Raw genomic sequence first — 26,562 nt, forward strand, 5'->3', positions numbered from 1 at the left:
ACGAGAATGAATATCTTCCGCTTGCTCTAATTGCATTATCCCACCCAAGTGCTCGTCTTTTGATTTTTACTGTTATCGGCTGGTTTGGTTTTTGTGTGGCTGTTTGCAAATGTGAGTAAATTGTAAAAAGGTCGCGTATGGATGCAACTGTGCATGTGACAAGTAGAACATACCACACATTTGTGATTAGCGCCTGGAGCGTTATAGTCCTCACTTTTGTTCGCCTTGACATGAGGTCTCGCGGTGCTGCTTGTTTAGGCAGTCGACGGGGCATTGCCGTTAGCTTTAGGTTACCTTGTTTGCAGTTTGAACTTGAGGAGTAGTTGAGTCGAAAAAAGGGTGCTGACCTGAATGCTCATCTATTTTAAATTCCTTCTCGTCCCCACACGTTGAAATCAGATGTTTAATCGTATGAGATTTACGCTGAGATAGTTACAGGTGCCAACAAGTCCGAGCTTGGCTCCTTAATTATATGGAGCATTGCGTGAAAGTAGCGAAAGGGTTGCATTTGAGTTTGGAAGTAAGTGTCTGGTTATTTGCGCAGTAACGCCTTGTTTTTTAGCTGATGTTAGCGCGTTAAGTTGCGCCTCAAATTGCGAAGTCTCCGCGAATGTGCCTGTCTGGTCCTTTCTGGAGTCATATACAAATGCGTGGCCGTATTCACCTCTTTGTTTCGATCCTCTCAAAAGGCGAATAACGAACGGTGACCAGTGAAAATACACTAACTTTATTGTCAGGTCCCTTATCCGTCTGACCATTCTGTTACGTGGACAGCCGGCCTGCGCAAGTTCGAATCCATGCAAACATGCATGTACATGCACATACATATCTGAATATGGGCCGGTGCATGGCGAGTATGAAACCGTAGACAGGAACAATCAGGAGAAATGGGGAAACCATTTTGACGATAAAAACAGACAAAACAAGTGAATAAAGTTATTAAGTTGTAAATGTTAAAGGTGAAAAACGGTGGATTTCAGTCATACTTGAGCATCTTCATCTCCCATTGAATAGTGTTTGTTTATATTTTGGAAATGAATGCAATGACTATTTCAAAATCATTTTAATTTTCAATATTATTCTACAATAAGCAATCTTCCTCTATAAAAGTCGCTCAACATTGAGCCAACAAAAACCAGCACCTTCGCATTATTCACAGATTAATCCGATTAAATGAATTCATACCAAACAAATGAAAAAGACAAAGTACGGAAAAAATGAGAAAGAATATTGGTTAATTTGTAGACATCTAGATTATATTAATGTATTCAGTGGGTAATATATATTATTCAAAACACCATTTCAACTCCATAGTAAAAGTTAGGATGTTTTCCTTTCCTCAAGCGATCAGTGTCTGTCAGTATCGATCTATGTGTTAAAAGTAAAATGGACTTGAAAAAATCTTACCAGTTGAAATTAGTACTAAAAACAGCGCTGGCCTTACTGCCCATTTTTATTTTGCTTCGGAATCTTTGGGTCAGGAACCTTCCACGATTCGGGGATTGGTCCAAATGGATCTAAACCACACGGTCTAGGTGACCAAGATGTACCCATACAAGCGACGAGAGCGGCGGCACAGTTCTTTTCGAAGCACTTCTGGCACTTGGTGTTACACGTGGATGTAAGACATGCCGACTTACATTTCTTGGCTCCACATGAAGCAGACTCGCTGTAGCAGGAAAGACAAGCTTCAGACAATGAAAGATTATCATCTCCAAATACATATTTCGAGATGCACCTGGATGTCTTGGGTCCATTACCCATTGACGATCTTCCGCAAGTTAAGACGACATTCTGGAATAATGAAGATGTATCATCACCGAAGATGATTCTTAAGTCATTTGGATTTAGACATCTGCCAGTGCTATCTTCGGTAACTGTTGGGAATGGAGTTGAATATGATGACATCGAGAGCGCAATCAATAGAGATTCAAAGTGCTCATTCTTCTGTACAGTTGGAGTCTCGGTTTCAATCTCTTCATTTTCTTCAATGGAAACCGTTGTGGTGGTGGTGGACATAAGAGGGGAGTCAGCGGAACTGTCCTCATTGTCAGACTTCACTCTTCTCAAGGTTCCAACTTTGAGTTTGGTATCGGTTTGAGGTCTAGTGGAACACACCTGAGTAGTTGTGGTGGTGCTAGTGATGTCCGAATCAGCAAGTTGTTCTTCAACTTCGAGGTTTCCGAGCGGACTCTTTAATCCGGCACTAGGCTGAGTATCGACACAGTGGCCCCAGTGAACAGCATAGAGATCTTCATAATCGCATTGGCCGTTCCTAAATTCACACAAGTTTTGATAAGTCTTGCCATTGCTTGCACAAATTGGACTGTATTCTCTGGTGCAGGGAGTCTTACAATTCGGACCTCTCTCGCGTCCCAGTGGACCGATGAGATTACCCAAAGGAGGGCCGTAGTCGATGACCTCCTCGATATCGGCGTAACACTTGCCCCAGTGTACGAATTCCAAATTTGGGTTATCGCACTGAGCATTTCTGAAAATGGAGACGTTGTCGTATGACTTCCTGTCACTTCCACACAAGTAGTTCAGATCTTGAGTGATGCCGGAAGTCTTACATTCCGGGCCTCTCACTCTGTCAAATGGACCCAGTGGTAGATCTTCAAATGGTCCAGAGACCTCAGAGAAGACGATTGAGCTGATTTTATCAGAGTCGTTATAGTCGCAGATTCCCCAGTGGAGGAATTTGATTTTCTTGTTGTCGCATTGCTCATTTCTGAAGAAGCACTCGTTTGCGAAGACATAACCAGTACTTGAACATATTGGGTCGTAGTATTTTGGACATTCGATCTTGCATTTGGAGCCACGTTTTCTGTTGAATGGACCCAACGACGGTCTTTGTTCAACAGCTCTATTCTTCTCGTCAGCCTCGGAGTCATAGACTTTCGCTCTGTAATGCTTAAGTGTTGGATCGTCGCACATTGCGTTTAAGAGGTAGCATATGTTCTTGTATATCTTACCATCACTCCCGTACATTGGCGAATCGTGGTCATTACATGGCTTCTTGCAATCAGCACCTCTGACTCTTGTTTGCTTATAAGAATACAAGTAAAACTCGGTGTTGATGCCTTCTGGGATCTTTTCAGAGATGTCACATTCGTTGAAGTGGGCAAACTCCAGGCTTTCGTCTCTACATTGACCATTTCTGAATTCACATACGTTCGGATACGTGTTTCCGTCAGTGCCACAGATTGGATCGTATTCTCTTGTGCAGGGCTTCACACAACCAACACCTCTTCTTCTATCAAATGGACCCAATACAGCCCTGTCACCTGCATTATTCATCTCAGCAATCTTGGCCTTCGATTCTGTATAAATGTTGTGATTGCCATAGGCTCTTGCTCTACATTCACCGTGGTGCTTGAACTTCAAGTCTTCGTTATCACATTGGCCATTTCTGAATTCGCATACGTTCTGATACGTGTTTCCGTCAGTGCCACAGATTGGTCTGTATTCTCTGGTGCACGGGATCTTGCAATTTGGACCTCTCACTCTGTCAAATGGACCTAAAGGCACAACGTCTCCCAAAAGCTCCTCTGCCCCTGCGAAGCAGCGACCCCAGTAGTAGAATTCTAAATCGAGATCATCGCACTGAGCGTTTCTGAATGCTGACAAATTCTGGTACGTCTTGCCATCGCTAGCACAGATGGGATGATATTCGAAACTGACGTATGGAGTCTTGCAGTCTGGACCTCTTATTCTATCAAATGGTCCGGGTGGAGTCTGTTTGAATGGACCTGACTCATCAATAAAGATGATGGCACTGATTTTATCTGCATCCTCATGGTTACAAACTCCCCAGTGAAGAAATTCAAGTTGATCGTCGTCACATTGAGCATTTCTGAAGAAACACTCGTTGCCATAGACAACACCAGTGCTTGAGCATAACGGGTCGTAGAACTCTGGACACTCGATTTTGCAATCCGGGCCTCTGATCCTTTCCAGTGGACCCAGTTGTTCCCTCTCCGGGACTTGTTCTTCAGGTTGCTCCGCCAAGATTCGTGCTTTTGAAATGCACGGACCCCAGTATGCGAACTCCAAGCTTGAATTATCGCACTGAGCATTTCTGAAAATGGAGACGTTGTCGTAAGTCAAACCATCAGTACCGCAAATTGGGTCTAAGTTCTTTGTAACATAGGGTGTTTTGCAATCAGGACCTCTTACTCTATTGAATGGAGGCAAAGGCTCTCTTTCATGATAGGGTGGAGAGCCCTCCTCCTCCTCCTCCTCCTCATCGGACGCTCCTTGTTCAGAAGCGTCCTGTTCCGAAACGGTTTGTGTTGGAGAACGAGTGTCCAACCTTACTCCCTCGCATGGACCCCAGTATGCGAATTCCAAATTTAGGTTATCGCACTGAGCATTTCTGAAAATGGAGACGTTGTCGTAAGTTACACCATCAGTACCGCAAATTGGATCTAAGTTCATGGTAACAAATGGAGTCTTGCAATCCGGACCTCTCACTCTGTCAAATGGACCCAATGGTTCTCTATCTTCGTCCTGTTCATCAACTTCCGAACCTGAAATAGACGCGTCCTCAGTGGTTTCCGTTGTAGTGGTGGTCGTTCGCATTGTAGTTGTGGAAGTAGTGGTTGTATTGTTTATATCAATAGTGATAGTATTGGGTGTACTGGTGGCTTCGGTTGTTGTAGTTGTGGTTGTTGTGGTTGTTGTAGTTGTGGTTGTTGTAGTTGTGGTTGTTGTAGTTGTGGTTGTTGTAGTGGTAGTAGTGGTAGTGGTAGTGGTAGTGGTAGTAGTAGAAGTAGGTATAAATAATGGAAGGATTGTGGAGGTCGTAGTGAAGTTTGAAATGGGGACACCAGGTGGGATGAACGGACGTTTAATACGAACGGTGTCAGCTCCCTTGGTAGAACCAGAAACGCTGCATCTGCCCCAATGAAGGAACTCCAATTTTGGATCATCACATTGGGCGTTCCTGAAAATGGAGACGTTGTCGTAGGTTACACCATCTGTACCACATATTGGTTTAAGGTCATAAGTAACGAACGGCGTCTTGCAATCCGGACCTCTCACTCTGTCAAATGGACCCAATGGTGGGATTTCAGTTCCAAGTATAGTACCTACAGTAGAAGGGGTTGTCGTTGAGGTGCCTATAGTAATGTTACCTTTCGAGATGATAAATATGGGGGAGCTCGTTTTATTTAGACTCCCATCTGAACCAAAAAATTGATAAGTTACCTTGCCAGCACCTTCACTGACTGAAATCAGTGACAAGAATATGGAAGAAATAAGAAATAATAGATAAACCATAATTTCTTCTAAAATTTAAAAAAGTAACAGTAGAAAAAAAAAGTTACTTGGTGGTTTCAGAGTAATTATTTATCTGGGACTGATAAATAAAGTACGTATATGTATTTAATTAGTTTATCCTATTTACGTTTTTATTTGATAAGTTTCTACACTTAACTCTAACACTAATTTGTTTTCGGCAATTGTTTCCTCTTAAACTAATTAAGTAGTACCTAATTAGTTTTATATAATAAACTATACGTGTCTATGGTAGTCAGTATCGCAAAAGTGCGGCTCCGGCTCCCGCCTGTTTAGAGTGATATGCTAGAGGATAGAAGTGAAATAACTGGACGAGGATGCAAAAAGTGAAAAAGTTTAGGTTAGAAAGGAAAATTAAAATCTTCATTAGCCTACTGGACGACAAGACAAAATATGTCAGTAGCTCGTGACCTGGAGGTGAATATTGTAGAACCATTTGGACCGTGAAATGGTTCAATTGCTCATATCTATTTTTTTTTAAAGAAATGAGAGATTGCTTCGCGTTTTATACGTTTAGTGTGATTAGGTCACATGTTTCTGTTTCATTTCATTTCCTTCTCACTCCACCGTTCTTTTCTCTGTTCTTAGGAAGAAAAGTGTCCAGTCACTTCGGATCCTGCACCTTAAAGCGATCCGGAATTGGACTGTGGGGATCCAAGCCACAAGGCATGGGCATCCATGTAGTTCCAGCACATTCATTTAGGGCGGAGGAACACGCCCTGGTTGAGCACTTTTGACACTTGGCTACACATGTACTGAATAGGCATTGGTGGGCACAGTGCTTAACACCACAGTGAGCGGTTTTGGCCCAGCAATCACTGCACTGGGTAGAGATGTATTTGCCATCAAAAGACAATTGGGCTAAACATCTCATTGTGTTTTTGTAACTGCCGAGGGACTTTCTGGAGCACTTTGCCACCGAGTTTTGGAATTCGTCCTTATATTTGCCGAAGATGATTTCAACGTCGGACGCGAGCAGAACACATCCGCCAGTGGAACTTTTGTTAAATGGAGGATAAGGGGTAGTTGTATTAGTCGAATTAAGTACAGATTCAATGACATCCCATGAATCTGGTACTATTGTCTCGTTAATAGGCATTACTGTTTTGTTTTGCGAACTTCTGTTTGCGTAAGATTCTGATAAACCCCTGTTTTCGTCCAATTCAAGGATTTGTTCTAATATTTGAGCGTTTTCCATATCCAAGAAATCCAACTCATCCGAAAGAGGGATATCCGAAACGTTGCTATTCAATATTATCTCAGATGATCTTCCAAAGGTGAGTATCTTAACGAAAACCGTAAAAAACAAAACGTAAGGAGTTCTTGTCATTGTCAGTACGAAGTTTCGAAATTAAAAGAATATGGAACCCTGTGCTCTCCTAATCGTTCAGCTATACAAATTTTTGGGTGTTTGAGTTGTGATTGATCAAAATTAAGAATGCGTACAAATTAAAATTGCAAGTCTACAAATGGTCACAATAGTGTACTTATTCCAGTGGTTCTTGTTTGTTCTATATCCAAGATACAGCAGGAATGTTTAAGCGTGTTTGAAATAAATTTTAACAAACAATCAAATTTCAATTTAATTTGTCTGAAAACTAATAGCTATTCTATGTCAACCAATTAATAGAAAATATCTATAAATAATTAATTGCTGTGAGGAACCTATCATACATTAAAAAATATCCGTTTAATGTCACAAGCTATTCTAACCGTAGATACTTTTCTTTATCACACAGTATATGGTTTCCCGTCTCTTTAAACATGCTGCCTCATATAGCCACATGTAGTATCTTGTATCTATATTTCTCACATGTATCTATTTTTGATCCCCACATATCTCTTATGATATACCAATTAGTAGACATAGGAGTCATGTCTAACTGTGTTAATTTTAATACATGTAAAAGCCATGACAAATGTGGGGCTGACCAAACTGCATGTAATGTCAACGGAGCGGCAAGTGAGTTTTACGGAGACCCTTTAATTTCGGATGTTTCTGTCTAGAGTGTCGATGTCAGAGGCAGACAGTTTCCGACCGGAAAAGGCGACATGTGTGGATTAGGTGCAGTTTATGTTCGATGTTGGCTACAGTATTTGGTTGCTGCAAGTCGGAGGGGTTGGTCTGCCGGCAGGTTGGTTTTTTGCGGGAGCGAGAGGAACGATAACAGGAAAAGGTGATTTTCACGATTCTGCAACGATATATAAGTGGATTTTGGAACCACTAATACAGAGTCTCCCGGAGGACATTATCGGTTAAGTCTCGAGCAGCGAGGTGAAAGGCGTTTACCCGGGGGCCTCGGAGCGAAAATGAGGGGAATAGGAGTCTGATCAGGGAAAGTGAAAACTGAAGGAGGGAATAAGGGCAAATTGAGATTTGAACGTAGAAATTTCGCAGAGTGATAATCCAGAGTACAAGAACAGACGCAAATGGCGAGCGGCCGAGAGGACCCGAGTCAAGGAAAAGCTCGAAACGGCAAGACACAAGGCGAGAGAGACGACTAGTGAAGCAGAAAGGATGCAACATGTGTGGAACAAGAAATGAAGTTCTTAGAATAAAAAAACAAAGGAAGGAGTAGGTAAAGCAGGATAGAAGGAGTTTCAAACCGTGAAGAGTTTCGCAGGAACGGATCGGAAACGAGATATCTTGAGTTGAAAGTCGTGAAGATACAAACGCGAGACTAAACATTTATATGAAGAACGGCTTGTATGGAAACAAGGAGTCGTGAAAAGGTCCTGACTTCCAAGCAACGCGTTTGAATTTCGTCCGGCAATACTCTGCCTCCGAGAATAATCGCAAATACCAGGATGGCCCGCCAAGCCTTTATCCCAAATGGGGCCAGGCGCAGTAAAACCGCTAGGCGCCTCACAGGCGGACAGGAGGCGGCAAACGGATCTAAAGTAATTAATAGATTCAGGGGAAGAAATAGATCATAAAATGTTCGAGGCCACATATTCACAGTGAGGGAGATTGCGTATAAAAATTCTCAGAAGAGAATAATATAAAAATAAAACACAGGGAAAGTTGTTAGTTGGTAGAATTCAGAAAGGAAAGCATAGGCAAGATATCTACTGGCATTAACCCTTTCAGTGTGAAGTTATAGAAATAGAGCAACACAAAGAAAGGGTATTGAAACAGATCAGAACAAGAGAACGAAAAGCAGCACAACAAAGTACGAGGAGATAGACCCTTAAGTGAAGAGTGTTGTTTGTTTGTTTACTGTTAATAACTAGTGGTAATAGTAAATAAACAAATAATAATCCCTTAATATTGAGGGGTTTGATCATAGTATAAGTAGTGGCTTTTTGCAAGAGGTAGAGAAGCGAATACGAAAGGTGTTGGCGGATATATTTATATATAAGCACTGGCAAATATACGTTATATACTGGACTGAAGGCGTGACAATAAAGTAAAAATGATGGGTATAGGCACCTTTGGAGGGGGAGCCGTCTTTAAAGGAAGACTGTGTTGGCTTTTTATCGTTTCATGTGTATTTATAGCACTTTTAAATATTTCAGATGCTTCCAAAAATGAAAATGTTGCGGTTCAAGCAGGAGGACCAGAATCCAGTACATCTGCAACGGAGGAAGGTTCAGCTTCAGAATCACCGGAAACTTCGCCAGAAGTTTCAGTCAGACTTTTGGATCCACATTTACCGTTTCCAGAACCGAAAAAGATGGAGGATTCCGAAAAGGGAGCTGATTCAGGTGAAAAGGTTAAGTTGCCCGAAAAGCCAAGGTTTGAGGGCGAGATAGAGGAGGTGTCAGAGGGGGCAGGAATTTCACCGTTTGATAAGGCAACGAGTACAGATGACCTTCCTGGATATCAGTTTGAGAAGTTGCAGGAGGGGCCGTATATTTATCATATGGCTTTGGATGCAGAGAAGGCAAAGTTAAAGGATATAAAGAAACTGAAATATACAGTTGATCCAGAAGTAAGCTTTACGGAATATGAGATAGGTAAAGACGTTGCAAAGGATAGCGAGATGTACTATTCGTTAAAGGAAAAGGTAGCGGGTGAGAAGAAGGTGTTGTCTGAGGTATTGAAGGTCGTTAAGGAGGCGGAAGAATATCGTCAAAGCATTGATTCAACAATAAGAGGATTGGTATTAACTGTGAATCAAATAAAGGATTCGATTGCGCAGAACGAAGAGCAATTGAAGAACATGAAAAAGGCAGGAACGGTGCCAAATGTGTCGATAGTGGCCCAGGAAGATGAGATATCAAGACTTAAGTTGAGGTATCAAGAAAGCTATGGTCATCTTATGTCAGAAAAAAGAAAGAGAGATAGTGCGATAAATCTATCGTTAAAAGCTAAACAGCAACAGCTGAACATAGAAGAAAGAATTAAGAGGACTGAGGATAAGATAAGGTTATTGGAGGCCCAATTGGATATTCATGAAGATTCGTCGGTGCCAATGGAGGCTCTTGAGATATTGAAAGAGCCTGAAGTTGAAGTCAAACAAGATTATATCCCAGATGAGTACTCACTTGCTCAGAGACGTTCAGATATCGATTTGACTCCGGGGAGCTATGATGCATCACATGGTTTGGAGGCAGAGGAGTCTACTGGCGCTCCGGATGAATCACCAGTTATTTCACCTCAAAGACCACATGTTTCCGAGATATCAAAAGTACCAAAGTCACAAGAGCTCGGTACATTATCAGTGTCTGATATTTCAGTGGGAAGCCAATCAGTAGGTGTACCTAAGGATGTATCTGAACATTCACAAAAGACCGTTGGTGGTGGATTTGGTTCACCTGTCGCAACTGCAGTGTCTCCAAAATCAGTTCCGCAATTTCCAGTTTTCAACATTGAAAAGTATTTGTCTTCGGCACTTTCTGGGCTCGGTACCTCTAATTCAGATTCACTATTTTCAGTAAAGGTTAAAGAGTTGTCCTCGAATATAAACATTATAAACTTTGCGATGAGTTGTTTATATGAGATAGACTTCTACTTGAAGCAGTTGAATATGAGATCCAACTCTAATTACAGTTCGCAAGATGCAATGAAGGTGTGTAGACAGATGTGGAGAGAGTCATTCAGCGACATGGTTAGATTTTACGGCACGGTGACACCTGCAACATTGAGAGCAATATTCAAGAGTTCCATGCAGAATGATCAAGAGGCGTCTTCTGCTTTGGCAAATTACTATGTAGAGGAGCAATTTACAACATTGGCGTCCCATATTCATGTTGGCTCATTAGGTTCGTGCAAAAGCGTTGTATCGCAGTTATTTAAGTCAGCAGACTTTCAAGATTCATTGGTAAATTTAATATGCGTGAATTTTGACAAGTACTACAACCTATATTCGGAAATGATACCCAACAAAGATCAGTTAATGTTGTTGGCATCTAAGTTAGCGATTTATTCTTCTGCACCCTATTCATACGATTCCGCACCATTTTCAAGCACAAATGATTTAGATCAAATGATCATGGAGTTTGATTTGAGCAATTTATCTACACCGTCAAAGTTGTACGACCAGTGTTTGAGGGTGTTCTCAGGGAACTATGGGCCTGGAAGTATATATGGTTTGAGCAACAATGCTGTTCAAAGCGTATGTACATCGGCTCAAAATGCCTTCAATAGTGCATTGCCACATGGAGTTAATGTAGTCATATTCTCCACAAAGCAGTTGTCTTTGGAATTAATTCCATTGTTGTCGGGAACGCAGAACATTTCATTTTATGGCCAGTCTATTTCTCAAGGTAATGAGGTATTGTTGCCAAGAGATGTTTCAATTTCAGCGGGATCTGGAGGTTCAGCACACTCTCTTGCACCACAGAGCGTATCTGAACTTTCGCCAACGCTTCAAATATCGCTTCATGCGTTGGATGAGCAATCAAAGGTGCAGAAGTTCTTGGAAGAACAACAAAAAGCAATTCAAGGCATTTTGGGAAATCCGTTATCCGGAATCGACTTGCACAAGATTGTGAGTATATTGAGTGATATTGATTCGAGGCAAAAGGGAGTGGAGACAAGAATAATTGGTGCGTCACCAATTCCAGAGATTCAAGCAACTTTGGCGTCCTTGCCTGGAGATCAATCAAGTGTAGGATCTGGATTGGGACCAATAGGTTCATCAAAGCCTGGTGAAATTGGAATCGAATCTTCATTGGAGATAACGATCGCAGGATTCTACTTGGATAGAATAGCTTCACAACAAGATTCCCTATCGTCGCAAATATCTCAGTTGGAGGCAGTGCTAAGAAGTCCAACACTTTCGAATGAGGACAGATCAGTTACCGAGTCGATTTTGAGGGATTCAGAGAGCAGAAAGGCGGAGTTATCCAAGAAGTATGAAGAAGCACTAAGTTCGGTCTCTTCCTTGGGTCTTAGTGTGCCTGAAGGAAGTAGACTTAGTGGACTTTCGTCTTCCTTATCTCCGTCTTTATCAGTTTCAACGTCTTCAAGCAAATTTGCATTCGAAAGATCCATTGATGATTTGAAGAATTTATATATGGAAATCTTGGATTCCAACAAGGAGGCGCAAAAAATAAGCGAATCTTTGTATTCGTCGTCGGTAAGTGATTCCTCACTGAAGAACGAGTTGGATTCAGTGTCTAAAAAGGTGCAGAAGTTGTCTCTTAAGCTAGCCAAGATAGAAAAGAGGCTTCAGCAACCGAACTTATCATTCAAATCTAAGAGCGATTTGGACGATTTTAAGAGGATACTGCAAAAGTTATTACATCTTTCGAGGTCCAATATAGAGAAGTTGAGAATCGTTGAGAGATCTAACACAAGTTCAATATCTCAACAGGAATTCGGTTCCTCAGTCAAGGCTTCGTCACCTCATTCATTGTCGCCCATTATGACCCAAACGGTGATGTCACAGGTTCCATTACCGAGCAGCACATCCAAGATATCCTCGCTACTGGTGAAAATACAACATATTCAGAGCGAGATATCCAAGTTTTTAGCGTTATTAAAGTCAAGGAAGTTGCAAAAGGCCGAGAGGAGGTCGCTTAAAAAGCTTTTCAGTGAAGCAGATCCCAGGCTCTCATTGTTGTTGAGACTTGTGCTCAAGTTGGTCTCTGGGCTTAACCACGCACAGCTTTCTGAGTTCTCGCAAATGTATATGGAGCAGATACAAAGGGTCTATTCAGTTGAACAGGAGTTACTGAGGGATTACCTTGCACTTTCAAAAAGATCTGAGACATCTTCTGATGGAATCAAGATAAGCTCATTAATTAAGGATCTTTCCAACAAACAAGCGCAAATTTTGGCTGCATTGACTACTGGAAAGTTGGCAGCAGGTGTTTCGTCGTTGAGAACGCCTGCTGGAAGGAGGGAATCAGAGGGCAGTTCGATCTCACCAACCAAGATTTCTGAGCCAGAGTACGTGGATCAGACGGCCCCTGGGTTCAGTAAACAAAAGAAGTTGGTGCTACCAGCGATACCACTTTTCAAACATCCTGTAGTGAGAAGACCAGCATTTAAGTACGGAAATGTCAAGAAAGACGCGAGGGGCGTTCCGATTGTATCAGGACCGATTGCGGGATCACGAGTCGGAGAAGTAGCATTGGATTACATAGAAAAGGCGTTGAACAGACAGAAAACAGTGGGCTTATACCCAGAGGGCTTTGAAATTGCAGGTAGCTCGTCAGACAAGCCAATAAGGCAAAAACCAAAAGTCGAGACGTCACCAACGGCAAAACCGGGAGGCAAGGACACATTTTGTACAAGACATGGCTATTCGTCAATGAGTTCACGTGGCAATAATATTTCATATAGATTTTACGTGAAGGGTCCGAAAATATTACCAAGAAGTACAGTAACCACAATAGATAGAAGAACTGCTTGTAATATTGGTTCTTTGTTACAGGAAGTAAAGCTAGCAAAGGAATGTTCGAGATTGTTGTATCCGACATTGCTTAGACTTGGGTTTTCGGTTTCGCAAGCAAGAACAGAGAAGGTTTGTTTGGCTATAGGTATTGATGGGAAGGAATTAAGATGTTCGTCATTTAATAGTTTTAGAACATCATCACCGTACTTGTTCTCTCAGATAGAAGAAAGCAGAGCAGCGGCATTGTTTGCTTCGTTATCTAGATCCTTGTCCTCTGGCTCGTTGCCGAGATCGCAGTTGTTCACTCATCATCTCGTTTGCCATATAATTGAATCCATGGTCGGAGCATTAGGCAAAGGTGAGAAATTCACTTCATTCCAGGCTTATGAGTGTGCAGCTGCCTTTGAACAACAGGCTTCTAACGATGGGAATCCGCTTTCTGCAAACCATTTGTCTGTAATTTTGAACTCTTGTATCGAGGCAGGTTTTCCGTCTAATGGTGACAAATAGAATAAGAATAGTTGATGGTCGAGGAGACAAAGAAGACTAAGAAGGAAGTGGATGAGTGAGGCAAGATTTCGGACTAATTTTCGAGACCAATGAGATGATGGTGAATTGGGAAAGCAATAATTGTAAAAGCAAGATGATATTTGATATAATGATGAATAAGCCAACGATATTTCATAATAATGAAGATTTTTAAATAGATAGTATCTCCATTATTGTATAAATTACTATTGTTAATATTATTAGTATTTAAAAAGACTATAACGCGAATACTATTTAAAGGAAAGGTGGTCTCTTAAATACCAATAGACACATTTTTTACAAACTGGTATCATTCATACATTCTGCACTAAGTGAGATAATTATATAAAATTAATCTGTTCAATTATATTGTTATCAATTGGTAAATCATGTGTTTATTCTTGGGGAAACGTGAGAGGCTCTTAATATGTACACGTGAGAGTTAAGTTTAAAGAAGATACATTGATGACCGAGGTTGGAAAAGAATGAGGTAGAGTCAGAGTAATAATGTAATTTGTGATTAATATAATGGTCTATTAAGCCGTGTCTTATAAATAAGAGTAAAATGCAACGGTGTATATGTATTTAAATTGTTATTCTGTATTTATATATTATTCGGTAATACACAGTTAATAAGATGAGGCAAATGTACGTGTAAATAGTATTCAGCTAAGTAAGACTAACGTATTTTAACTGTGGATGATGATAAATAGCGAATAGTGATAGTATTAATGTTAATATCAATAGTAATTGCAACGATAAGTAATTTTAAATAACGACTTCTAGACTTAGCTAGACTGAGCGTAGTTTCTGATTGCCGAGTCCCCCTAGGCGAGTGGTGGAGGCAGATGGTGCACTCAGATGTCCCGTTTCTCTGAGACAGATTGACTCTAAAGGGGCGCCGCAGGAAGCTGTTCCGGGGAGAAAGGTCGTGTTGTGTTACACTGTTCTCGCACTCGCCTTGGTCTGGCATTCAGTATATGCACGCCACTCCCACTCTTTTTTACACACCTTGCTTTTTGCCTTACTCGACGCTGATAAGAGCTATATTGGGGCTATGGCTCTCTAATTCTTTAACTAAAGTAGCTGCCATGTGTATCTGCTCAGCGTACACGTGTGTCATACTTGCATGTACATCTATGTATCCTCACCAAGCTGATAGGTATTTACTGGTCTTATATAGGAATTTATGCTTATCTACTCGCTCTCTGTATCCAGCTTGCGTCTGAATGCACTGGTGTGTTCAGATTCCACAGGCGGTTCGGAGCTGGCCACTGCACCTTAGCGTCGTATGAATAGTTGCGACTTGATTTCTCTCCCGTTTAAGAAGGCTCCACAACAGCAACCTGGGGTTTCCGCACGGAGAGCAATTTTTCGTTCCAGGGATCCAGAAGTTCCCTTGATTATTTAAAGTTACCCTCGTCTCTTTCATTTTTTGTGCATGACACACACATGTATACCGGAGTTTGGCGGGACTTTCCAAGATCTAAATAACATTTCCGGGAAAATAAAGGGCACTTGTGATGGAAATAGTGGCGAAAAAAGAAGTGACAGGATACGTCAGGAGTAAAGAAGAACAAGCGTTGGACGACTAGTTAGAGTTTTGTGAAAGAGGAGGTATAACATCCGTTTGATGACAGTACACGAGGAGGGACATAGAGGGCGAGATTGAGCGTGGATATACGCGTGAATTTTAATGTGGGAGAAGGAGTGGTTCGGAACGAAGAGGAGATGAACGAGGCTTGGATATTTTACAGGCACAAAGGAGAAAGGCATTTGATTAAGGGGAAAGGACGCGAGGAGGACACAGTGGGAGTGGTAGTATTAAGATTTGGGTTGGAAACTTGTTGGTTGGGTTGTGCTCAATTAGAAGGCGAGTTTGCGTGAGGAAAAATGACTAATAAAAGGTTAATGTGTGGGATGTTGCTGTTAAGTGTGGTAGTGATTGCAATAATAGGCACTATATTTAGGTTTGAATTGGATATGAGCGAAAACATTAAATACAGATCGTTGTTCCTGTTGTGTTCATCTTTTATTGTACAAGTAAACACGAGGGAGGAGTATGGCAATGAGTACAATTATAGTTTGCATAAGGAGAGAACAAGAAATAAAGACAATAATTTTGCGTTTCCTTATTCTGAGCAAGTAAATATATATACACAAAAACTTATGTTATTTACGATAGACAACGGAGAATGCTTGAAATCGGCAGAGAAGGACGTGTCGCTAAAATTTGATGAGTATAAAAACATAGATATAATTGGTATATATAGAAGAATAAGAATAGAGTTAAGACCAAAGGAGATGGTTTTGTTATATATACGTAATACAAGTAAAATAACTCCAAAAAGTGGACTATATCCTATAGTAGTTGATGAACTGTCTGATAGTAACAGACATGTGGATGAGAACAGTATAATATACAGGGATTTAAGTGAAACAAGATTTAAACCAAATTACAAGTTACCGATAAGTATATTAAACGAATTTGATGGCTATATGAATGGTGGTAGTGGTAGGATAGTATTTTTTATATATGATGGAATATGGTACGTATATGAAGGAAATAACTATTATTCGCCAATTAGAATAGGCCTCAACATGGAACATTTAGGGATTTTTTTATATACAGATATAGTACAGAGTATACACTATGTACCAGTAAAGGAAGTAACAAGAGAAAGGAGTATAATAGATAATCTGGGTTCTGATAGAAAGAAAAAGCTGGATGGGAATGCAAGTTCTAGAAACGATGAAGAATATAGAGTGTTGAATGGTTTGCTGTTTGAATTTATATCGAGGAGATCATTATTAAATTACGGGGAAAAGGAGCAAGACGAGATGATTGACATGTATTCAAGGCAAATAGTGATATTAAGGGAGAAGATAGAGAACGATTTAAGGCATGAGAGAATTGGGAGATTAAAGCAGACCAATAATTTATTAGACTGCAATGATTGCAATGACGTATTTAAGTGTCCAAATTGCAACATAGAAATATTTCCAACACAAAAAGAGATAGAGTTTAATTCTGTGTATTATTTGCAACAAAAAGGATTTTGGTTGGAAGATATGATAATTAGACAAAATTATGGTTTATTTAATACAACTTTTATTGATAGAGTAGGCTCAAATAATTATAACAAAAATGTTGACTTCAATGGCAAAAATAGTAATGGTGGTAGTATAAATAGTGGAGATTATAGCATGGAAAAATATATGTTGAATAACTATTCGAGCACTTTTAATCATAATTCGTCTTTTGCTTTGGATAAATTAAATTCAGTTCGAGTAACGGAAAATGAGAAAGAGGAGGAGGGAGAGAATATGGGAGACAAGAATAAAATGAGTGGGAATAATGATGTTGGTAACTATCTGGATTCATTTGTTGAAGAAAACAAAAAAGAGATGAGTGATAGAGCAACGAGTAAAATAGGTTTATCGTCACAAGAAAATAGTAAGAATTCAGTTTCAGCATTAGGAAGTGTGAAGGATATGGAATTAGACTTAACTTTCGATTCTAAATTTCAAACTGTTGAAAATTCAGAATCTGAATCGGTTTTTGAGTCAAAAGGAGCCTTTGAAGAAAAATCAGTATTAGGATCAAAAATATACAAGTCGATGCCATCTAGGAAAGGACTAAAGTCAAAGATGTCATATACAGAAGGATTTGGATCAACGCTGGATGAAGAGCCAGAGCCGTCTTCATCTGGAGAGGGGGAGAGATCCCACTCACCATCCAGCAAGAGAGAGAAATCCCACTCACCATCCAGTAAGAGAGAGAAATCCAACTCACCATCCAGTAAGAGAGAGAAATCCCACTCACCATCCAGTAAGAGGGAGAAATCCCACTCACCATCCAGCAAGAGGGAGAAATCCCACTCACCATCCAGCAAGAGGGAGAAATCCCACTCACCATCCAGCAAGAGAGAGAAATCCCACTCGCCATCCAGTAAGAGAGAGAAATCCCACTCACCATCCAGCAAGAGAGAGAAATCCCACTCACCATCCAGCAAGAGAGATATATCAGTATCTCCCAAGGAAATATACGAGTCGGTAGTATATAGTGAAGGATCAGAGTCATTACCATACAAAAAAGGATCAAACTCGGCATCCAAGTCAAATTCTAACCCTAAGATCCAAGGTAATAAAAGCAGTATTGAAAATGACACAATTAGCAATCAATACTATTACCGGGAAGATGAAAACATGGACCAGGGTATAATTAACAACATAGTTAAATTAAGAGGACCACAAATGCATACAATGAAGGTGTATGACATTGAAAGCAAAGTATTGTTTTGGAGGAATGTAAATAATAAACAATTAAGTAAAGAAATAAATGATAAAACAATAGCTTTATTTATAGGCGAAAGTAGCATGGTTAAGTCACTAAATAGAAACAATGACGAAGAAATTGGTGATTCCTGAATGTAACAAATTATACTTATATTATGTACTAACTTGGAAATATATTTTGTATAATAATAACAGGTTTAGTGCCAATAATACAAATTAGCTGTTCTTTTTCAATAGATAATATTATGAATTTTTAACTTAGTTTTCTGCTATTTAACCTGCTAAAGCATACATATATATGCAACTAAAGTGTAAACATAATGTAAAAAGTCATGTATCTTGACAGAAACAACATATAGAAGAAAAATTAATATACCTTACTGCTTTATCCTAATTTTTGTTTTCTTATTGAAAATATAATATCTTTAATGGCTTGATCTGGATTCAGTATTTTATAATTAAATATTTCCTCTGGAATAGACGCACATTTTATTGACAAAAAAGGCTTGTGATGATTGAATTTAAAAATACCAAAATTATAGTTTGAATGAATGGCATTGAATGTAGCAATTCCAGTACACAGAGATCTAATAATGTCTCTGTTTGTTACTCTCTGATAACTATCTTGCATAAAAGAGTTTTTATTGTAGATTTTTGTTTGGCAGGTAATTGTTCCTATAATAGAAAATCCTATTACCTCAAATGTTTGTCCGGAATACAGCCTGCTTATTACACATTCTGAATCAAGGTATTTTTTTTTAAGTTGATATTTGATTACTATATCATCATTAGTAAAGTTGCTCGATTCTTGACCATTCCTATTGTTAATATCCTCATAGAAATAAGACCCAGTAGAATTAGTAAAATTCAGGTTTGAAATAAATTTCGAGTCAAACATAGTACTATTGAATATATTTAATTGATTTTCAGGTATTTTTGGATATCTGTATGGTATCCCATTATAATCTGGATACTTAATAATACAGCTTTGTATCAAAAAAATATCTTTTTTCTTCAAAGATATATAGTTACTTGGATAAAAAGGATAGGCTAGTTGTATTTCACCAAAACAAAATGAAAGTACTGGATATTCCTCTTTCCCATCCTTGTGTTTACATATAAGTGAACCTATAATCTATTTGTTCGTAAATAGTAATAACAGAAACAATTTTGTGAGTAGTTACTTATGCATATAAATGCAATACAAAAACTTACCTCTCTTCTCCTTACCAACATAGGTAACGCCACTTTGTTATATTTATATTTAAATCCACAGTATTCAATGTGATCCATAATTATGTAACTGAGAAGCAGTCTTCCCAGTATTGTATTGTTAAAAACAGTATCGTAAACTTGAAAGTCTGAATTCAGTTTTAAATCACTAAAATCAGGGGAGGTGTTCGACTTTAGAGGACCAAGTCTTAAAGGCTTTGAAAGCTCTCTTATTAGTTGTTCCTGCGATGTTTCATTATTCCCACATAAAACAAAGTTCGCAATCGCTCTTGTTAATAAGTGATATATGATTATAAGTAACTTCAGTGATTTGAACATCGAATTGCCGTTTAGGTGTGTATCTGTAAATCCATGTGCTTATTTTGTTTTAAGAGTATCCTTTAACCAAAACCGGTCTCGAAGTCGCATATAACGCAAGGTAACACACGAAAGACTGAAGAATCAATAGAAACTGAGTACTGTATATAGCTCTGGAGGATTCAGAAAAAGGTCCTGTAAATCATATTTTTTGCTAAAAATGCAAATGGGTATCTACCAAGAAAGCAAATTTATCCAGATATTGTGCGAAAAATATGAGTAGAGCCTGATCTCACAGGTAATATTCAGTCAAAATCTGTGAGAATGCAAGTACAAATTAGGTGTTTTTAGAAATACAGACAAAAAAATGCTTCTTCTTGACATACAAATGCAATAATGACAGAGGGAAAAAAACGCGGGAAAACAACTAATGGTAACTTTTTTTTAGAGCATATACCGGCATATATAGAGTTTACTTGTATTTATAAGATACAAAAAATAAAAAGATACTAAAATACAACGTCCTATAGGTTTTTCAATAATAAGAGAGTAGAGAACATTTAGTAGGAGTTAAGAGCAGTGTCGAAGTCTTCAGCTCTGAGGATACGGTACTTTTGAATTTTTTCCAGACGACATACATATATTATGTAAGTAGCCTTCTCTCAGAGAAATAGAGAACAAAAGGCAGATTTATGCAGAGAGGGTTTAAGTTAGAAGTCCTTTAGTCCTTGGAGGAGGAACTAGAGAATTTGAGCGATAATGAGGGTTTGCCGCTGACCCGAACGAAGGAGCATTGATTTGTGAGAGGAAGGAGGCCAGAATGCCGTTTAGTGGAGGTAATAAGGTAAAGGGCGGAGGAGCTAGAGCGTTGTATCTGCTGCTGTTTCTGGCGGTCATTGTGGTTAAGATAAGGGAGTTTAACTGTTCTTTCATAGAAAATATCATGGAATTAGTTAAAGAACAGAGAAACAGACTGAAGCCGTACGAAGAGAGGAAACCTAAGCTTGATTGTAAAGATAGTGTGTCCCCATTCAAAAAGAGACAGTTGTATTGGTATTATAAGAACCTGGTGGCACAGAAGGAACTTAAAAAGATATGGAAAGAATCTAAGGAGTTTTCGGCAGAAAATATCACAGACAGTGATATATTTTCTTCTGAATTTCTATTGCCTACAGGTTCAGGTATCATAAAATTCGGTAAATTTTTAGATAGTAATAAAGAGGTAGTAAAAGGTACCGAAAATTTGACTTTAGATTATTCGACTCCACTTTTGTACAACAGTACACAATTAAAGCAAAGATTAAGCGGATTGGTTCTTGATGGAGCGATTAGAAAGGAGAAAGAAATTGAGATAGATGAGATTGGGAGAGTTTTAGATAGAAATGAGACGGGAATTCGGTCCTCAGAGAGCCGTGGAGGAAAATCAAACACTTTTGATAAAGGCAACTACATATGGGGAACCTTGGTTTCTCCATGTGACGGCCAAGTTCAGTTCAATTTGATCCTTGGATACTCATTTCAGTACGAGGAGAATGTGTCTTTGTATATCATTTACTGCGATTCGGGAGGGGTCAGAGAGAGGTACAGCAAATTTAGGGGAAAAGTAACGGAGTTTTTGAATGGTAGACACAGAGAAAACTGTCTTGGGGAAGGCGAATATGATGTATGTAGTAAGGGAGTTGCTGGTGAGAACAGGAGTGGTTTTTCGTTTAGAAGGGAAAGAAACTCAGAGAGCAGAAGCGCATTAGCTATAGATTTGGGTAAAAGATATGTTGTAAAGAGAGGGGACGTATTAATGAAGATAATTGAGTACTACAATCCCCCAATGTTTGAGGAGGACTTGACAATAATACCGATATTCATGCCTTGCGAAGGAACAGTCGCCTGGGACAAAAAACAAAAGCATATTTTCACAAAAGGAGAGAGAATACTGGAATTTAAGTGCAACGACGAAGACAAAATCAGACAGTTGATCTCTCCTGGAAGAGGATACACAGAGTTTGTTGACGAAAGCGACAAAGGGGTGATGAATTTAATAGAAAAGATCAGATCTAAGGGGTTTTCCGGAGGTTGGCTGAGAAACGAGGAAGGATCTGATTCGGAAGCAAACCCAAGTGCTAAAACACTACCAATTGGCCATTTGATCAGTCTAATGAAACTTGAGGTAAAATACGGAAGGCAAAAGGATGACAACACTAGTTGTGAATCCGGCAGGGAGTTAATTTTAATTAAAATGCCATGTGTGGGAAAAATAGAATATCCACTTTTGAGGAGCAATTTTATACTCAAAGATGAGGTAAGTTAACGAGTGATTTAGTGGAGTTGCAGTTAAATAACTACAACAAATTCGCTTTTAATTTGATATTCTTTATTTTGTAGGTACTGTACGTAGCAAGGTGCCAGGACAGCGAAACAAAAATTATGGTTGAAACAAACAATGTACAGGGCATTGTGGAGTTGCTGGTTGAAAACGAACAAGTAGTGAAAAAGAACGTTTACATCTTAAGGGTTATTCCAAAAAGCCTGTCAGAGATAGATTTAAACACCGCTGGAGAGTTTCCGAATTACAGAAACGACTTGTACCTTTCGAATACAGACCCCATAAATCACTTATACATGGAGGCCAACACACAGGCGTAATGCCGGCGCTGCTTTACAATAACACGAGCAGCATGCATTTGGTAAATACCCTGTCACTTTATTGGAATCGGCAGTACTTTAAATGGGGATTTTAAGAGATAGTAAGGTTAATTATGAAAAAACGACAGTAATAAGCGCACACATGTTACTAATTACAAATATACAAGTGCGTTTAAACATCTAATTGCATACTGAATTACTTATAAACTAAATTTTAAGTTTATTTTGCGAGTCTTCAAAGGCATGCTTCGCGTTAAATCTTCTGGTTCTCAAGAATGTTTGTTTTGAATTTCCCTGAGGTACCAAGAGACAAATATGTAAAAGAGTATTGTAAAGAATGCAAACACGATTGCGAGCAGCAGTGTAACAATCATAATTCTTTTGCTCCTTGATTTTTCTTCTTCTGAAGAATCGTTGTCGTTTACAGGGTCGTCGCTTGCCTCTTGATGGGTTTGAATAGCCTTAATGTGCAGCTTTGGCAAAACTATTTTTCCTTCCATACTGCTTGAAAAGTACAGTTTAGTGTCGTTGTGGGGCAAATACATAAATGAAAGCTTATATCTATCTATGTTAATTTTATTATCATTAATATATATGTTGTTGCTCTTGCTATTATGATCGCTGTCATGACCAATGTTCTCTTTAGCCAAGTCCTCGCCGTAATTGTGAGTGTGGTCGACAGAGGTTAATTTATCCTTGAATGTAGTAATGCCGTATTTGGCGTAGTACTGATTCACATTCTGTCTGGAAAGAGTGACATTGTCTTGAAAGACAGGAATGAACCGTTTTATATCTCTGCTGCTGACGCCTCTGTATTTACTGGATGTCCTCTTGGCAGCTCCACCTCTACCCAAACCTCCTCTTACTCCACTCAAACCCTCGTCGTTGTCTCTAAAGTAACCAGCTACTAACAAAAAACTTATGCTCTGGTATTGATTACTCAAAAGCAGAGACGAGAGGCCTGAGTCCTCGTTTACTTGGTCATTCTCAGTTTCGAGTTTGTTATGGTTATTTTCTGGGATTGATATAGACGACTCTCCGCCAACTCCGGCTTTCATTATGCTTTCATCAAATGTGAGATGCATTTCTATCTCCACTTCAACTATTCTTGATATAAACTTGGAGAAACTTGTTAAGTTATACTCAACTAATACGCCTCGATACGGTTTGTAAAGACCAATGTCACCATCTTTTTCATTAAGTGCCGACTCCGATATAGTCTCATCGGACTCCAATAATGAATCAAGTCCTATAATTGGTATATTATTAGTAGACAAATCTGAATTATGGTTAAAGGCACATATTTCATCGTTTCGTATTGTCCACACTCTACATGGTTCAAACAGGCCATCTCTTAGTCTCTTGGAACGATCCAAATTTGAATCTGGTTCAGAACTTGGATCATTTATGCCTGCTTCCAATTTATCCAAGTTACTTTCTGAAGACTCAACAAGGGCGTACTTTTCGTTCCATCCACCTAATACGACGGCAAACACCAGTGATATAAACACCAATTTAAACACCGTGGTCATTCTTTTTTTATTGTTGGTACAGGTTCTATGCCGAAACCGAAAGGTGTTGTACAAGTATGAATATACACACTCATAAATCCAATATCAGACGTCTCGCACTTGACTACAAATATATACTCAATAGCGAAATCTATATCATGTACAAGCGCATATAATGCAGACAAGCCTGTGTTTAATTCAGTCAAAATCAACCTGGCCGAGGCTTGACTGATAAAAAAGATAAAACTCCAAGAACAACTCGAAAAAATCCACCAAACAATAGCCAAACTGGTTGTTCCTCTGGAAAATATCAGTCCTAAGCCAACTATTCCGTTATCGCTCGCAAACACTAACCGTATTCTGGGAGAGCAAAGGAACTCGTCAAATTTGCGGTGTCTGCTTCAACCAAGTCCTGCAGAGCACTTCTTCAGTCTGTGTGCCTCTTTCCGTACAATCCGCAAATATCCTCCTCTCAACTATTCACTTCCATCTACACTGGCTCAAAGTGTTTCCCAATCCTCGAAAAAACAGTTGTGGCGCCAACAAAAGATTCTATTATTATCCCATTACCTATTTCTTGTAAATTTGCATGGAAAGGGAGCTTCCCGCCAAGAGGACTACTTGCCCGCACAACGCAGTCAAGGTAAAGGCGATAAATTAGGGAATGGTTAGAACGCGAAGTGGAGAGGTTTTATTTGGAGATATGGGAGGTGGTAAAGTAACGAATGCGAGTGGCTTTAGGTGTTGACGGGGATGTATGAACTGAGGGAGATGGTGTGAGTTAGTTGGAAGTTAAACGGTTGGAACTGAGGGAGGAGTGGATTAAAAGATATAAATAGGAGCTGTTGTGCTTGAAGAAAGGGAGGGCATGCGATATATTTCTATTTAGACACAAAAAGGGTTGTTACATGGGAATTTTTCCTTAAATAAAGATAAGGTGCGACGGCAGTCCCTGGTTTGAAATACAACAGGAAAAGGAAGCCTTGAAGGAAACGTTGTGTTGTCATTATTCAAAGAGTTGTTTATAGTAGATGTCTGCTATTTATTTGTTTTCTTATTTAATTATTAATTTGAGAAATAGAAAAAATTGACGATAGTACACCTCAGACACGTTAATATATAAAAAAACAGCTTAAAAATGAGTTAGTTATTCAAACTTTATTTCCTAGAAGAGGCATATTTTCAGCTTTTTGAGATGACTCTTTATTCTTGTTTTGGAAGTAAAGAGCAATAGAGACTCCAATGATAACGAAAATGATGGCGACTCCTGTGATGGTATACAACCATGTTGAATTTGATTCAATTGTTTGTTTGAGCTCAATTTTAAGTGTCGGGCCAACTTTATCCAAGTTTGATAATATAGAAAACTGGGTGTTAGTGTCTACTGGTTCAAGTATTATCCTGAAATTGCTTGTATTAAATTGTTGCAATATTATTGGAATTTGAGAAGAAATTCCACCCAATGGAATGGTATCGGGCTTAGATTGAGCTTTCTCCCCCAATTCGTGTTCTATTGTGTCAAATCTTGGTATATCGGCTAATCTCACTTGTGAATTGTCCAAGTTTACAGTTGGATCTAAAATGGTTACTTTTATATTTTGTGGAGTTATTCCGGTATATCTGGTTATTACTAAATCGGATTCTGATATCAATGGTATCTTATTTGAAAGTATATCAGTGGACAAATCAAATGTCATTATTACAGATTTGGTCTGCTTGTTCTCATCCATATCACTTTCGCTCTCAGCTTCTTCCTTCATTTCTATTTGAAATTGATTCTCCTCATTTGAAAATGGTTGGATTATCGTATTTACTACCTGATTTATACTAGACACACCTATTGAGTACTTATTCTTTCCTGTTATGTTCACGTTTAATTTAGATTTGTCGTCATCTATTGTCTCACTCAGTACATCATATTTATTTTCACCTTCCTCGCCTCTATAATCCACATTACCAGTTGGCCTTTCCCCCTCAATCCAATCATAGTGGCTTGTTGATCCTTTTTCCATCATTTCATCATGCTTAAACTCTTCTAATCTCTTCAATTCATGCAGCTCGTCTTCCTCCTTTATTTTGCTCCTGTTTATATCCTCTATTTGTTCATTGTCCCGAGTGGAGCCGTCAAACGTTTCTTCAGGAGCATTTTTATCGGCGACAGCATCCGCTTCTGGCTTATATTTTGTCTCTTTACCAGACTCAGACTCGGCTTCTATTGCTTCTGATTTATAATCCTTGTCTGGCTCTGTCTTTCTCAAATCAGATTCGTCGCTAGAATGTGACTCTGCGTCAACTTCTGAGACCTTTGAAGCTTCTGCTTTCGCATCATTATCTGTTTCTGCGGAGTTCTCCTGTACAGAACTTGATTCAGTTTTTTCTTCACGCAAAAACGCATCCTCATTACCTGTTCTTAGTGCAGTTAAGCCATTTTCTTTGAGATATATTATTGTAAATAAAAAAAATAAAAGCAATCGACTAAACAATGGTGCTGTTCTCATTATTTATATTAAGAAATCAATCTTATTTAGTTACTATTTGCCCTTAAAAGTCAGTATCGCCTAATTAATTCTCTTACACAGATACATATATATATATATGAATATTTAAATACCAATATCAACATATATGTGTATATATATTGATATTGATATCTCGGCTTCAATAGTATAAAAATATTTGTTCGATATTAAAACAACAAGTTGCTCTCCTCCAAATATCTTCTAATCAATATTTAAATAGTACAATAAGTGTATTTTCGAATTTACCCTTTTTTTTTTGTATTTTTACCCTTTATGCGATTTTATGTATTTGGGTGAAAGGCACTAGAGCAATTTACACACCCCTTGTGACTTTATATATATAAACACAAACATTAAAATCCACACAACTACAAAAACCGACCAGTATAATCAAAACATGTACTGAAACATCTATATCTTCCTCACTTACTCCTTTTTCAAAGG

General features: G+C 38.9%; 8 protein-coding genes across 8 annotated transcripts; 3 read left to right on the forward strand and 5 right to left on the reverse strand.

Annotated features, from left to right (window-relative positions):
• Positions 1–1,440: 1,440 nt before the first annotated feature.
• Positions 1,441–5,283, reverse strand: FG386_003292 (uncharacterized protein; the record flags this gene model as incomplete). Its single annotated transcript, XM_067342712.1, has 1 exon — positions 1,441–5,283. The coding sequence occupies one exon, from the start codon at positions 5,281–5,283 to the stop codon at positions 1,441–1,443; it is 3,843 nt and encodes a 1,280-aa protein (XP_067195985.1).
• Positions 5,284–5,905: 622 nt separating this feature from the next.
• FG386_003293 (uncharacterized protein) lies at positions 5,906–6,631 on the reverse strand (the record flags this gene model as incomplete). Its single annotated transcript, XM_067342713.1, has 1 exon — positions 5,906–6,631. One exon carries the CDS (start codon positions 6,629–6,631, stop codon positions 5,906–5,908), a length of 726 nt encoding a protein of 241 aa, XP_067195986.1.
• Positions 6,632–8,717: 2,086 nt separating this feature from the next.
• On the forward strand, positions 8,718–13,601 carry FG386_003294 (uncharacterized protein; the record flags this gene model as incomplete). The annotated part of the gene is made up of 1 exon (XM_067342714.1): positions 8,718–13,601. One exon carries the CDS (start codon positions 8,718–8,720, stop codon positions 13,599–13,601), a length of 4,884 nt encoding a protein of 1,627 aa, XP_067195987.1.
• Positions 13,602–15,512: 1,911 nt separating this feature from the next.
• FG386_003295 (uncharacterized protein) lies at positions 15,513–18,050 on the forward strand (the record flags this gene model as incomplete). The annotated part of the gene is made up of 1 exon (XM_067342715.1): positions 15,513–18,050. One exon carries the CDS (start codon positions 15,513–15,515, stop codon positions 18,048–18,050), a length of 2,538 nt encoding a protein of 845 aa, XP_067195988.1.
• A 253-nt stretch (positions 18,051–18,303) lies between these two features.
• Positions 18,304–19,469, reverse strand: FG386_003296 (uncharacterized protein; the record flags this gene model as incomplete). Its single annotated transcript, XM_067342716.1, has 2 exons — positions 18,304–19,053; positions 19,134–19,469. 2 exons carry the CDS (start codon positions 19,467–19,469, stop codon positions 18,304–18,306), a joined length of 1,086 nt encoding a protein of 361 aa, XP_067195989.1.
• Positions 19,470–20,268: 799 nt separating this feature from the next.
• On the forward strand, positions 20,269–22,088 carry FG386_003298 (uncharacterized protein; the record flags this gene model as incomplete). The annotated part of the gene is made up of 2 exons (XM_067342718.1): positions 20,269–21,744; positions 21,828–22,088. 2 exons carry the CDS (start codon positions 20,269–20,271, stop codon positions 22,086–22,088), a joined length of 1,737 nt encoding a protein of 578 aa, XP_067195991.1.
• Positions 22,089–22,357: 269 nt separating this feature from the next.
• FG386_003299 (uncharacterized protein) lies at positions 22,358–23,620 on the reverse strand (the record flags this gene model as incomplete). The annotated part of the gene is made up of 1 exon (XM_067342719.1): positions 22,358–23,620. The coding sequence occupies one exon, from the start codon at positions 23,618–23,620 to the stop codon at positions 22,358–22,360; it is 1,263 nt and encodes a 420-aa protein (XP_067195992.1).
• Positions 23,621–24,750: 1,130 nt separating this feature from the next.
• On the reverse strand, positions 24,751–26,097 carry FG386_003300 (uncharacterized protein; the record flags this gene model as incomplete). Its single annotated transcript, XM_067342720.1, has 1 exon — positions 24,751–26,097. The coding sequence occupies one exon, from the start codon at positions 26,095–26,097 to the stop codon at positions 24,751–24,753; it is 1,347 nt and encodes a 448-aa protein (XP_067195993.1).
• Between the last annotated feature and the right edge of the window lie 465 nt (positions 26,098–26,562).

Source organism: Cryptosporidium ryanae (genome assembly GCF_009792415.1).
Source record: "Cryptosporidium ryanae isolate 45019 chromosome Unknown contig_7, whole genome shotgun sequence".
Taxonomy (NCBI): Eukaryota; Apicomplexa; class Conoidasida; order Eucoccidiorida; family Cryptosporidiidae; genus Cryptosporidium; species Cryptosporidium ryanae.